General features: G+C 42.4%; 1 protein-coding gene across 5 annotated transcripts in view; it reads right to left on the bottom strand.

Moving 5' to 3' along the window:
- Positions 1 to 15,131, bottom strand: part of SLC44A2 (solute carrier family 44 member 2 (CTL2 blood group)) — a 237,509-nt gene that overhangs the window by 68,790 nt on the left and 153,588 nt on the right. For all 5 annotated transcript variants that reach the window (XM_070741789.1, XM_070741790.1, XM_070741793.1 and 2 more), the window contains 2 exons: positions 1,799 to 1,882; positions 279 to 391 (listed from right to left, as the gene is read on the bottom strand). In XM_070741789.1, the coding sequence (XP_070597890.1) occupies positions 279 to 391; positions 1,799 to 1,882 (197 nt within the window). The remainder of the gene's footprint in view (positions 1 to 278; positions 392 to 1,798; positions 1,883 to 15,131) is intronic.

Genomic DNA, 15,131 nt, shown 5'->3' with positions numbered 1-15,131 from the left:
GTTTAAGACTTGTGGACTTCAACTCCCATTCCTGAGGTAGCATGACTGGTGGAGGAATTCTGGGAGTTAAAGTCCACATGTCTTGAAGCTGTCAATTTTGAAGTTTGTAAAAAGTATACATGGTTGTAAAAAGTATTCTGCTACACTGGCATTTTATTAAACAATTTAATACTGCACCATTTGGTTCATAATACCTTTTTCCTTGTTTTCCTCCTCTAAAATCTAGGTGTGTCTTATACACCGGTGCGTCTTATACATCGAAAAATACGATAACTCACCATATCCAAGCACCAGGATCACCAGTACAATCACCACCCAAATCATGATCCCTGCCAGGAACCGGAGCAGAACAATAAATACAAGGCTGACTACCATGGAAATCACAAGACCTCTGCATATGGAAGACATAATTAATAATTATAATAAATAATTATTGCATTGAAAACTAAATACCATATTTAAAAGATTTGTTTTAAAAATCATCATTGATTTGTAAAATGAGTTGCTCTCTTCCATGTTTCTGTCTTACAATTTCATAAATATATATGAAATAATCATTGATTTCTTCTGTAAATTCTCATTTGCTACTTTTCCATGCAGATGTTTACAGTTATATTACATGAAGCAGTTAACAAAATAGTTACAATCACTCCTAATGCTAAACCAGGATTTTTAAAGGCATGATTTGTTGAATAAACTATAGTAGTCTGATTTACCTGTCATACTAATTCCAAATAAATCAAAACATTTTGTTATCAAATGAATGCTGGAAGTATAAAAGTAAAGAGGGGGTCTATGGTGAACATATATAAAGCAAAACCATTTTGGAGTATGATTCGTATTTTAATACATTTTTTAAAAATGGAGATAAAAATGAAACCAGACCTTTTCCTCTTGGGTTTAATGGAAAAAGAACAAGATAAATAATTTGGAACTTTGTTATTATATATGTTGACAGCAAAAAGACTATTGTATGCACAAAAATGGAAGGATATTTTGACTCCCACTATGGACAAATGGTTGCAGAAATTGATGGGAGTTGGCCAAAATGGCAAAATTGACCACTTTCATTAAATACATGGAGATCACTTCTGAACTTCATGTTGATGTGTACAATGAAACTCTAACTTTAGGTTTCAATGATTAGACTGATAGATTTTTATTGAAATGGCTTGTTCCTATTATTATGAAAAAGCAAAAAGTTGTGATTTGATGTTAATGCCTTACTTTACTGTAACAGAGAGAGTCGGAAGTCAATGCGTTTTCTTTTCTTATCTTTCCTCACTTCTTCTTTCCCTTTTCCTCCCCACTGCTTTCCTATTTATTTTGTATTTTACATTACTTTATAACTTAATAAAAATGTTAAAAAACATTTTGTTGTGGAGCAAGCCAATATGGATGGATATGGATAAACAATGTCAATTATGTAAAAGAAATAAATATTCAATGCAGAATGCTCCCCAAAACTGAGGGAATGAACAAATAGGCAAGCAAGTGAACATTGCTTCAGCTAGGGCAAAGACAGAGGGTCAAGACTGCTAGTATAATAAGTTCAAATTTTGGATACAGACCAAAGAAACCCAAGGCCAAAATCTTGCTTGATAATTGTGCTTACTGAGTGACTTTGAGCCAGTCGTTATCTCAGGTCAATCATCCTTGGTAAGACTGATAAGGGAGATCCCCATATAAACCACATCAAGTTTATACATTCTCTAATTTCTCCAATATTTTGTTTTGGGGATAGTTCGGTCCCAAATTCATTGTCTAGATTAGCTGGACTATTCAGTCCTATGCTTACATTATTATCCAGTACCAGGAAACGGTGTAATCTTCAAAGATTTTCATAGCTACTTGTCTTGTTTCCAGAAGGACATTTGCTTTTCTGTAATTAAAGCAGCATAAAGTAAAAATAACAGGAGGAAAGAAAATGCAATTTCTATAAATGTATAAATCTATCTAAAGGCATGCTTTAAAATGCACAGGAGGACCTGTGAGCACCTATTTTTATATTTATAAAGGACACATTTTTACCCAAGGCTTGTGGGGCTTTGAAACTTGTTCTCAACTGTCTCTACATTCACAGAAAACAGAATTGCAGTCAAGCCTTCACAAACAGGCATTAGGTTCATGTTCCTATATGCTACAAAGCACCTTTTGGTGACCAAATAAAGAGTACTGCTTATCTCTAGAAGCTATGGAGAGGGGCGGCATACAAATCTAATTAATAAATAAATAAATAAATAAATAAATAAATAAATAAATAAATAAATAAATAAATAAATAAATAATAAATAAATAAATAAATAAATAAATATGCAAATACAGAACAATTATTGATTTAATGTAGGCTGCTGAAAATGGAAGAGAGGATTCCAATCTATAGTAAAATGTTCTCTTTCACCTGCTCTTACTGTATCTGTTTATCAGCCCTGCAGGAACTTCACTCACTTATGGCTGAAGCTAATGAGCATCTTCCTCTCCATGTGGATACTCTCTTATTGGGGTGGGGTGGGGGTGGTATTGCGTGTTCTTTTAAGGTTCAGAGCTATGCTGGAGAAATGACACCAGAAAGTATACCAAAGGATCACCCAAGATCAGGGGTGGGCAATTAATTTTGCCATGGGGCCGCATGACAAATTGGAATGGTTTTAGAGGGCCGAACTAATATAATTAACTCAGTTCTACCCAATACTGTATATATAGCGTGGTCTTCTTGGCTTCTCCCTGCTTTCCCTCCCCAACCCGCAATCTCTCTCATACAGGGCGTCTCCCAGTAAGGCTCCCCACTCGGGAAGATGCGTAGAGGAGAAAGGAAAGGCAGAGCGGGGGTGGGGGGATAACACCTCGCCGGGGTGCCAGCGCCTTACTTACCTAAAGCTTGTCTGCCGGGGGGATGGATGTTTCTACTACAGCCAGTTTAGAAATGAAGGAGGGTGGTGGAAAAAGAAAAAGGGAGGCTGAAGAAGAAGAGCTGGAGTTGGGAACTGCTTTATGGAGCTTGAGTGTGGCAGCGCCGGGGAGAGAGAGAAAAAAAGCAGAGGGAGGGAAAAAAACCTCTCCGGCTGTTACTTATAGTGACTCCTCCCTCACTCTCACTCTCTCTGTCATGAATGAAAGAAGGGGAGGAAAATTATAATAACACACACACACAAAAATAAGCCACCTAGGGGTTGTGAGGAGGGGGGGAGATACAAAAGGGGCGCTTGTGAGGGAACAGTTGCTCTTAACAACTCCCCTAAGTGCCACCCACCCTTTTTTCCTCCACCTCAGGGCTGGTTCATCATGTGTGTGGGAAGCACAAAAGTGATAAGCGGGGGGGGGGTGCATGGTGGGGGAGGGGGATCCCAATGGCTGTTTAACACGGCCACGCAGCTATAATGAACCCCCGGGTGGGGGGGCGCCGACACGTGCAACAAGCCACTGCTATTCCCACCTAAAAGGTGTGACTGTGTGCAAGGCTGGGAGACCGCCCAGCTGTCCTTGGGCCTGCCTTCCTCGCACACGCTAAGCGATTGTCTCTCTGAGGTGCGGTGGAAGCAGCTGCTTCAAAAACCCGAGCACCCTTTTTTTGCTTCATTCTCGAGCAAATGAATTTGGAGAGCTTCTGATGAGGCCCGGCTTTGGAGAAAGAATAGCTGGACCGATCACAGTGAGCAGGCCGGTCACAGACGGCGTGCGCGCCGCCCCTTGCCCAGGTCTGCCCAAGATAGACAAGTCTCAGCTGCGGAGCCAGATTACAAATATCCAGAAACCCATTAACAATAAGACAACAGAAAAAGAAACTGATACTAGATTGATCATTCTTTGGGTTAATAAGGACCTTGGCAGTTGCTGTCCCTCATCAGCTGTTGAAACTCAAGTTAAAGGGTTGGAGAAAGATCTGGAGACCTGCTCCACAAAAAACTCACCAAAAGATTCTATGGAAAAGATCTCAAATGTGTCAGATAGGACACCCAATGACAGGACAACAGGAATTTCAGTTGCTGAGGCAGCTAGTGGCAGAAGCAAATATCTGCATTGTACATCAGCCACATGGAATGTCAGAGGAATAAAGCAGGGTAACTTATATATAGATTACCTACAAGACCATCTGTCCGTCCATTACCCTGGGGGGGGACTATTGACCCCCTCAGAGAGGGTCTGCAAGGGGTTTTTTGCGCATGCGTCAGTGAGTGAAGACGCTCTGCTGAACACTCTTCAAATGAGAAAGTAAACATTGGATTTTAAACCCTGTCGAACCACCTTAAGTCTCAAATAAATTGAACTAAGCAATAAAGCCATAAATTTGGAACCCGGAGATACCTTGGGCTTATTGAAGGAGAGAGAAACAACTTGGAACAGTCTGCTTTCCACTCGGAGCTGTGAGTAAACAATAAAGTTAAGAGGAGAGATGGCGGAGAAAGTGGGGGAGGAGCTCACAGAGAGAATGGATCCCTTGGTAAAAGCTTTTGTTGTGGTCAGTCAGCAGATAAAAGAAATGCAAGATGTGGTTACTAAGACCGCAACTGATTTACAAACAGTGAAAAAAGAGCAGCAAGTCCAGGGTAACAGGGTTTCCAAACTGGAAGAAGAAAGGGAACAAGATCGTCAACGCACAAGTATGTTAGAAGACAGATTAAGAAGAGCAAATCTACGCCTGAGGGGCTTCAAAGCTGATTTTTCTGATAGCAGAAACATGATCCAAAATATGCAGCAGTGGTTTAAGGAGAATAAAATTGAAGTGTTGGACCATGAAATAGAGAGAGCACACTGGGTTTTTGGAGCAAGAAGAGATCCAAATCAATGAGACATTGTAATTAAATTCCTCTCAGAAAGAACGGCTGAAAAGGTTTATAAAGAATTAAGAAAAATCACTAACCTTACTTCAAAAGGAGCTCCGATTCGGGTGTTAAAAGATTTGTCAGTGTCAACCCTACAAGCAAGAAGTCAAATGCGCCTGATAACGGAGGCCCTGTTCAAGGGAAATATGCGTTTCAGTTGGCAGTATCCCGCCATTATCATCGTGTTTCATGAAGGGAGTATGTATCGAGCAAAAACATTCCATGAAGGAAAAGAAATGCTGGCGAAACTCGGCTGGAATCCAGATCTACAGCAACAGGCTGGAAGAGCAACAGAGGTGCTGGAAGAAGGGGGGGGCAGCAGGAGGAGGAGGGAGCAAAGATCTTATGGAACTTTTACAATCAACATTCCTCGGCAAACAAGCTCTTTTGGGGAAGGAAAAAGAAGCACCGGATCCCAAGATGGAAGCAAGAGTCACGAGACAAAAAAAGAAATAAAATGTTTGTAAAAATCTCTGTCTTAACTGTTTAAATGGTTTTACATATTAAGGGGAAAAAGATGAGGTCTGTTTCAATTTAATATCGGTTTCAAACTTTAATCAAATTAAGGGAGACTTGGGGAGGGGATGGTGGGGTTTTATTTCCAACTTTAAAAGGGTGTTTCGGGGGGGGCACTAGCTTCGGTGGAACCATGCCCCTTACGGTGCCTAGCCAAAGCAGCGGATGTTTTTTCCGCTCTTCTCTCCTTGTGAGAGAAATTCGGGGGGAGGCACCTGGGTTGGGGGAATCTTTAATAAAAATAAAAAAATTAACAGAACTCTGGGTTGCAAGAGGGAAAAAGGTTAAATGGAAATATTATGGGTGATTGAATAATTATGGCATTGAATATAAATGGTTTAGCATAGCCTGTGAAAAGATATAGATTATTGAAATTAGCGAAAGAAAACTATGTGGATTTCTTATTTCTTACTGAAACTCATAAGGGAAGGAAAAAACGGATAAATTGATTGAGAGTAAAGAATGGAAATATATTTTTGAGTGTAGAGGAGAAACAAACTGTAAAGGAGTGGCCATATTAATAAATCAAAGAAATGTTTTTCAGGTGATACAAACAAAAGGGGATAAAGAAGGAAGACTATTATTTGTAAAAAGAAAAATGAATCAAAAGATGATAACGTTAGCGGTAATATACGCTCCAAATGTAAATGCTAAACAATTTATTATGAATGCAAAACGTAAACTGGATTTATTTTCAGAGGGGATGGTGATATTTGCTGGGGATTTCAATGTAGAAATAACAGCCAATAACAAAGAAAGGAAGCAATTAAATTTGAATAAGTTAAATATGATAAGATTTACACGCTGATAACTCAAATAGAGGGACATATTATTCAGCAAGACACAATAAGTTTAGTTGTATTGATAATATATTCATGAATAAAACAGGAAATATTCAAGTTAAAAAGGCAGAAATCAAAAGCAATTGGATATCTGATCATGCAGCTATAACGGCAGTTATAAAGATAGACCCTACTGGTAGAGAAAGAATTTGGAGATATAATACAATTGTCTCAGTAAGTGAAGAAAATAAGGAAAAAATTCAGAAAGATATTCAGGAATTTTATGAAATAAATCAAAATGACGGAATGAGACAATCAGTTATCTGGGACACGAAGAAGGCAGTTATCAGGGGTAATCTAATTAGTATGGAGTCTTATATCAGAAAAAGTTGGGGGGATAGAAAGGGAAAAAAAGAATAAGGGAAATAGAATCAATAAGAGAAAATTTGAGAATAACCAGAAATAAAAAATGGAATGACTTGTTAAAACTTAAACAAAGACAATTAAAGGACATAGAGGAAGAAAATTGGAATAATATGAGAATAGCAGTGAAACAGAGAATTGAAATATGGGGGGGGGGGGAAATCAGCATTACAAATGGCAAAATACCTTAAAAAAAGAAAAGAAAAATTAATAATAAATGGTTTGAAGGATAAGGATGGAGTAATGAAATATGGTAACAGAGAATTAGAAAATGTAATAAGAGAATTTTATGCAAAACTATATGAAAAATAACATGTTATGTTACAAGAAATAGAGGTTAAAGAAAGGCTGAATGAGGAAGAAAGACAAATGTTAAATGCAAATATAAGAAGGGATGAAATAATTAAAGTGGTAAAAGGGTTAAAACCCGGTAAAGCACCAGGTCCCGATGGATTTACAGGTGAATATTATAAAACGTATATAGAAATTCTATTACCGCATTTAGAGAAACTGTATAACAATATCCTCATAACACTAGATGTTCCACAAACATGGAAGGTGTCTGAAATTGTAACAATTCCTAAACCAGGTCGAGACTTAAAAGAACCAGGTTCCTACCGCCCAATTAGTCTGTTAAATCAAGATTACAAAATTTTTATGAAAATTTTAGCAAATAGGTTGGAAAATATATTGCCAAGGATAATTGGGAAAGACCAGTATGGTTTTATAAAGGGGGAGAAGAATATATGAGCCAATTAGAAATATAGTGAATGTGCTGCACCATGCTACCAAAATTAAAAGGAAAATGGTTTGAATATGGGGAAAGGGTTTTGTCAAATAAAAGAAATATACAGTATAAGGACAACATAGCCTACGTCAGAGTGAATGGAAATAGAATGGAGAAGATAGAAATAAATAATGGGACTAAGCAGGGATGTCCCCTATCCCCGATGCTTTTTGCAATGGCAATTGAAACATTGGCAAATAAAATTAGAAAAGATATACATTGGAAGGGATATCAAATAGGAAGTATGGAATTAAAATTTATTTGCAGACGATGCTATAATAGTTACAGAAACACCAATAGATATGATTAAAAGAATGATTACAATACTTCAGGAGTTTAAAAACCAATCAGGGTTAAGAGTGAATATGGAAAAATCAGAAATCATTTGTTTAAATAAAGGGCCTAAAGAACAAATTGAAATACGGAAGGTATCGGGTTTAAAACTGGGGTAGCAAGAAAATGAAATATTTAGGAGTATGGTTATTAAAGAATACGGAAAAAATGGTGGAATTTAATTATAATTTAATATGGAAAAAAATTCAGAAACAAATTAAGAACTGAAAAAATAAAAATTTGAGAAGATTGGCTAAAGTAAGAGCTTTAAAGATGATGATTATCCCAAAAATGCTATATATTTTACAGTAATACATGGAACCTTCCCAATAAGAAAGATAAGAGAATGGGACACTAAATTGAATGTGTGGATAGAAGGTAATAAAAGACCAAGAATTAAAAAAAATGGCTGATAGCAACGGAGGACGAGGGAGGCTGGGGAAATCCAAACTTGGAGTATTATAGGGACGCATATCATATTGATAGGCTAATGGAATTACAATTATTAGAGGAAAAACCATGGGTAGAATTAGAGAAAGAAATTAACGATATTAAGAATCAGGAATTATTATTTAGGAAATAGAATAAGGTAGAAATAAATGGACTATTAGACCCTACTAAAGCGATAATAGAGAGTTGGATGAAATGGCAAGACAAATTGAAAATGACAAACTCTAAATTAGCAACGCTGCATGTGATAAATACAAAGAAAGAAAGTAACCTCACAAAGATAATAGGGGAACTAGGGAGGAAAGGTATACAGAGAATAGAACAGTTATATGAAAGGGACGGAAGAATGAATAGAAACGAAATAGAGAGGTGCCTGGGACAACAAAACTGGTTACAAACCAACGCAATAAGTACATATTTAAGTAAAAGGGAAAACAAAGAAATATTTATGAGACAAGAAATAAATTTAGAAAAGATACTAAGGGATAAGTGTAAGAATATAAAAGCAGAAACAGGTAATATATATAGAGAATTACTACAAGCGGAAGAACAATAAATTCAATAAAAGGACTGACGAGATATTGGCAGGACGAATTAGAAATTGATGAATGGGATATGGAAGGTATAATTGAAAATATTAAAAAAAATTAAAAATACAAGAATAACAGAGATGAGAAGAAAAATATTACATAAATGGTATTATACACCAGTACAATTAGCACTTTTTCAAACAACGAAGAAAGGAAATTGTTGGCATGGGTGCAAGGAAAAAGGAGTATTTATGCATATGTTTTAGGAATGTAATAAAGTTCAAAATTTTTGGAAACAAATACAAATGGAAGTGAATAAAATTACGAATGGTAATTGGAAAATAACTAAGGAAGCAGCATTATTGATAAAAAATAGTGAGGTAGAAGAATATGAAGAAATCAAAATTGCAGTGATAGAAAGTGCCCAGGCAACTATAGTGCTTGGGTGGAAAGATGATAATAAATGGACGATAAAAAATTGGTGCAAATACATGGCGGATCACATTCACTATAAAATTATGGAAATCAGACTACATAATTATAATGAAGGGAAATTAGCAGCAACAATGAGACGGTGGGAGAAGGTCAGTAAGCGATGCAAACGTAAGAAATAAAATTCAATCACTCTATAAAGAATGAACAATGTAACCCAGAGACAAAGCAAATGAAGGATACAAAATTGATTCTTCCCTGGTGAAGGGATTTTTTTTCTGTATGGTGATGGTACACTTTATGCTTTCTGTTTTGTTTTTTGTAAAAAATTTAAAAAATCAATAAAAAATTATATTAAAAAAAAAGAAAAAAAAGAGAGGGTCTGCAACTTGGGCATCCTCCTCGATCCACAGCTGACATTGGAACATCATCTTTCGGCTGTGGCGAGGGGGGCGTTTGCCCAGGTTCGCCTGGTGCACCAGTTGCGGCCCTATTTGGACAGGGAGTCACAGTCACTCATGCCCTCATCACCTCAAGGTTCGATTACTGCAATGCTCTCTACATGGGGCTTCCTTTGAAAAGTGTTTGGAAACTTCAGATCATGCAGAATGCGGCCGCGAGAGCCATCGTGGGGCTTCCTAGATTCTCCCATGTTTCTGCAACACTCCGTGGTCTGCACTGGCTGCCGATCGGTTTCCGGTCACAATTCAAAGTGTTGGTAATGACCTTTAAAGCCCTACATGGCATTGGGCCAGGATACATCCAGAACCGCCTTCTACCGCACGAATCCCAGCGGCCGATAAGGTCCCACAGAGTTGGCCTTCTCCGGGTCCCGTCGACCAAACAATGTTGTTTGGCGGGCCCCAGGGGAAGAGCCTTCTCTGTGGCGGCCCCAGCCCTCTGGAACCAACTTTCCCCTTGCAAAAGACAAGGAGGCCCCCACCCTCCTTGTTTTTCGCAAATTACTTAAGACCCACCTTTGTCGCCAGGCATGGGGGAGTTAAGTTATCCTTTCCCCCTACGCTATTACAAGTTATGCATGGTATGTTTGTCTGTATGTTTGGTTTTTTATAATAAGGATTTTTTAGTTGTTTTTATTAATTGGATTGTTCATGTTAGCCGCCCCGAGTCTGCGGAGAGGGGCGGCATGCAAATCCAATAAATAATAATAATAATAATAATAATCTTCTGCCTCATGTATCCCAGCGGCTGGTTAGGTCCCACAGATGCTGCAATTTCACGGAGGCTTCCCTCACTGGGAAACCCCACCTCCGGACTTCCACTGCCAGCCGAAGCGCCCGTTTTCACTCTGGTGGGATTCCCCTGCTGGGATTTCCCTGCAGCATTGCAAAATCTGGAGGTAGGGTTTCTCATGGAGGAGAGCCTCAGGAGAATCCCACCAGCGCGAAAACGGGTGCCTCAGCTGGCAAAAGGGGTTAATTTTGGGCTTGCACGCATTAATCGCTTTTCCATTGATTCCTATGGGAAACATTGTTTCATCTTACGAACTTTTCATCTTACGAACCTCATCCTGGAACCAATTAGGTTCGTAAGACAAGGTATCACTGTAGTTAAAAATATGACTAAAACCCCGCTATCTTAAAAAAAACAATCAATACCATACAATCACAACCTCACATAACTCTTAATGGTCAGAGAAGGGGGAGAAGGGGATACATTAATTGTCCTATGCCTGGTGACATAGATAGGACTTCAAGGTCTTGCAGAAGGCGAGGAGGGTGAGGACAGTTCGAATCTCCGGGGGGAGTTGCTTCCAGAGGGCCGGGGCTGCCACAGAGAAGGCTCTTCCCCTAGATGACATTGTTTAGTCAACGGGACCCAGAGAAGGCCAACTCTGTGGGAACTAATCGGCCGCTGGGATTCATGTGGCAGAAGGCAGTCCCGTAGATATTCTGGTCCGATGCCATGTAGGGCTTTATATGTCATAACCAACACTTTGAATTGTGTCTGGAAACTAATCGGCAACCAGTGCAGGCCGTGGAGTGTTGATGAAACATGGGTGTATCTGGGACGACCCATGACTGCTCGCGCGGCCCGCATTCTGCATGATCTGAAGTTTCCAAACACTCTTCAAAGGTAGCCCCATGTAGAGAGCATTGCAGTAGTCCAACCTCAAGGTGATAAGGGCATGAGTGACTGTGAGCAGGGACTCCCTGTCCAAATAGGGCCGCAACTGGTGCACCAGGCCAACCTGGGCAAACGCCCTTCTCGCCACAGCCGAAAGATGATGTTCTAAAATCAGCTGTGGATCAGATTTACTTTTCCTCCAACGCTTCTCTAGATGTTTCTTCTGGCGTTTCAACACCTAGAGTTCCTCGGTAAACCAAGAAGCACTCCAGGGTCTAGTGCCATAGAGAGGTCGCAATGGCGCAATCCAGTCAAGAGCCTCCGTCACAGCTTTGTTCCAGGCCACGGCGAGGGACTCTGTACGAGTAAATCCAGTAAAACCCTAAGTGCCCTCTGAAAGCCCTCTGGGTCCATCAGGCATCTGGGGCTGAACCACCTAATCGGTTCTGCCTCCCTACGAGGGAGGATTGGAGCCTTGAAGTTAAGCTGTAACAGAAAATGGTCTGACCATGACAAGGGCAAAACATCTAAGCCCCTTAATCTCAGACCATCACTCAGCTGCTCTGAGAAAAATATCACGTTGGGTGTGTGCCCTTCCCTCGTGAGTCGGACCTTAAACTACTTGGGTCAGGTCCATGTCTGCCATGGTGGCCATTAACTGCTGCGCTAACCCAGAGGATTCACTGAGCGATGGCAGATTAAAGTCTCCCAGGACTATAAGTCCAGGGAACTCCACCCCCCCCCGCTATCTCCTCAAGCAGCGCAGGCAGGACTGTTGTCACACAGCTGGGAGACAGGTACGTGAGCAACAAGCTGATCTGAACCCCTAGGTCTAACTTCACAAAGGGGACTCACAACCCGCAATCTCAGGAGTAGCAAGTCTGCATAGACTAAAAGTCTCCTTGGCTATAATAGCCACTCCTCCCCCCCCACTTCCCTGGGGTTGTGGCTGATGCCATACCTGAAACCCGGCTGGGCATATTTTCAGAGAGAGGAACTCCTCCCTCCGGGCCCAGCCAGGTTTCGGATGTTTGTAACATCTAGATTTGGAGGCAAGCAGGTTTTCCTGTGGCTGAATTTGCAGATGAGCCAAGAACAAGGGCTCCAACATTGTTTTCAAGGAAGGGAGGGCAAGATTGCCCCCGAGCAGCCAAGCAGCAAACTGCGGAGGCGTGCTGCTTAAATGGAGGGCAGTATGGCGCTGAGGATAAATAGGCTGCCCTGCTCACACCTCTTCCTCTTTCTTGGATCTTTGCGAAGCAGAAAACCTCAAATCGCCTTGTGGTATTCATAGCAGAGCAGCAGAGCACGTGGAAGTGGCCTCATCAAGAAAGAGCAGGATTTAAACAGGGAGTTCAAGGGAAAGGAGAGGGGGAAAGGGACTTAATCTCAAAGGAGATTGTGGACAGATTAAGGTTTGGGGGCAAGTTTAAATTTGGGAAAGTGCATTGGCAAGGTAAGTGAGGCTTGGATTATAGTGGGTTCTTGGAAGTAAGGCCTTCATTAAGTACCTAATAATACTCAGGAAGGTTTGGTGTTTTTTTGGGGGTGCTATTACAGAGTGAATTCTTGCTTTAAATAATAAGTAAAGTAATCCTGTGCTTTATTTGCTGGTATTATGGCTCTCAGAAAAGGACAAGCAGGAGCTAAGGGCAAAGGCCCAGCTTAACGGAAACATTGCAGAGATGAAACCAGGGAAGCCAGGACACAAGGCCAAAGGAGCAGTAATGTAGCAAATAATGGAGTTGGGGTCTCAGATTGATCCAAAAGAGCACTGGTTCCATCTCTCAGGGCAAGGCTAGCTTCTGAAAAAACTATTGGCAGGTCTGGTGGCACATGGCCTGGGAATAACGAGAGTAGCTTGCCCAGATAGATTCTGTCTGACCTTTTAGCCAGATTGGATGCATTGGAAGCAGGCCCTAGTGCTACTAGAGCTAATGAAGCAACCCTTGCAGATGCTAACCAATCATCGGGACCAGCACTGGGGGCCAGCTGGCCAGGAGTCCCCAGTGCACAGGGTATACTGGTACCAATGGCGGAATGAGCCCTGAGAACGAGTGCCTTGCTTCTGAGTCTGCCCAGGGACTAGCACCAAATGGAGGTGAGTGCTCTGGGGTCAGGCAGCAGGGGGAGGTGTTTACAGTGGGAGCAGCAGGCCCAACCCAAATTATATCTGAGGGCCAGGGTTCGGCAGTACCAGCTATACCCCAACAAACACCAGTGGGACAGAATTTAGGGGCAGGAATGGTGTGTGCCCAAGTTTGGAGTGTGCAAGTGAGTGCAGGGTCCAGCCAGGCAGTAGTTAACCAGGCTGGCCAGCCAGCAGGCTGGCCTTAGACTGGTTACAGTACCTTTAATGGAACCAAGCAAAAGTCAAGCACTGGGATCACAGGGACAAGCCCATATCCAGGGAATGGGTGATCCTTTGGCATAATTAGTCCAGGGTTGATCCCTTGGAGGGTTACATCTATACCACTGGGTTTTCATTTGCTGCCTGCAACAAAAGAGAAAATCTGGAAAGGGGAATACGTAGATATTTATGAACAGAGAGCCTCCCCGGAAGGATAAAGAGGAAGATAAGGACAGTGAACAGCCCAAAAAGCGCAGGGTAGAGAGATGCCTAAGTACTTGGCTACATTCCTTCCTTATATATCACTCAGTGGTATTGGATTTATCTAGGGAGCCTGCGTTAGTCAAGTACAGTGGTACCTCTACTTAAGAACTTAATTCGTTCTGTGACCAGGTTCTTAAATAAAAACGTTGTTAGGTAGAAGCAATTTTTCCCATAGGAATCAATGTAAAAGCCAATAATGTGTGCAAACCCATTAGGAAAGACTCTGAGGCGGTGAGGAGGAGCACGGGCCTCCCATACACCTGGGGCGAGGCTGCCACCCATAGACTGCCTCCCATACACTGGCTGCTGCTGCTTCCTGTTGCCTCTTCCTTCCCATGCTGAAGGGCTCCCCTCTCCTCTTGCTCGCTCGCTTTGTAGTCGGCGCCTTTCCTTCTCTGTGATGACTCCTTGGCTATCTAGAGCAGCGTTTCCCAACCGGTGTGCCGCGGCACACTAGTGTGCCACGAGACACCGTCAGGTGTGCCGCAGCACTCCTAGGAAGCTCCAGCTGGGCGGGGCGCTGCCGGTGCCGGACCGCCGTATCCGGTGTTCTCCTGCTGGGCCCCAAAGAAAGAAGGCGGGAAAAAGGAGACAGGGGCAGGGAGGTGCGGCAGTAGGAGTAAAGGGAGCCGCGGCTGCCCCTGCCTCCCCATGGTGCCTCTGGCCAAATGCGCCCCTGGCTTCTCCGCCCTGCCCCATTGCCCGCCCGATCCGCCCACTCTCCTCCTCCTCCGCCGCCGCCTCCTGCCTTGGGGCACGATCCGCCCCCTTTCCTCCGCCGCTGCCTCCAGGAGTCCGGGACTGTGTGGCTTTGCGCCATGAAGAGAAAACGGCCGACTTTTCCCTGCTGCCGTTTTCTCTTCATGGTGCAAAGCCACACAGTCCTGGACTCCTGGATCGCTCGCTTCTCCGGTCAGCAAAGCCATCTGCCCAGGAAAGCGCTGCGCTGGCCGGAGAAGCGAGCGATCCGGGAGTCCGGGACTGTGTGGCTTTGCGCCATGAAGAGAAAACGGCAGCAGGGAAAAGTCGGCCGGGCTAACGGGAGGCGGCGCGAGGCCGGGCGCTGGGGACGTCTGGGAGGGCGAGGAGGCTGATGGCTGCTGCGCACTCCACTCTCTCTCCGGCTCTCTCTCGCTCTTTCTTTTTCTCTCTGTTGCTGGCGTGGTGAACGAGAGAGAAAGAGAGAGAGAGTAAAAGGAGGGGAGAGAGAAAATGAGAGAGAAAGAGAGGGAAAGAAAGCAAGAGAGAGAGAGAAAGAAAGGGGGGAAGGAGGGAGAGGGAAAGACATAGAGGGAGGGAAGGAGGGAGAGAGAAAGAGAGCAAAAAAGAGAGGAAGAAAGAAAGGGATGGAGAGAA

Source organism: Erythrolamprus reginae, chromosome 2 (assembly GCF_031021105.1).
Source record: "Erythrolamprus reginae isolate rEryReg1 chromosome 2, rEryReg1.hap1, whole genome shotgun sequence".
Classification (NCBI taxonomy): Eukaryota; Metazoa; Chordata; class Lepidosauria; order Squamata; family Dipsadidae; genus Erythrolamprus; species Erythrolamprus reginae.
The sequence above is the reverse complement of the archived record's forward strand: the minus strand, read 5'-3'. Positions and strand labels throughout refer to the sequence as shown.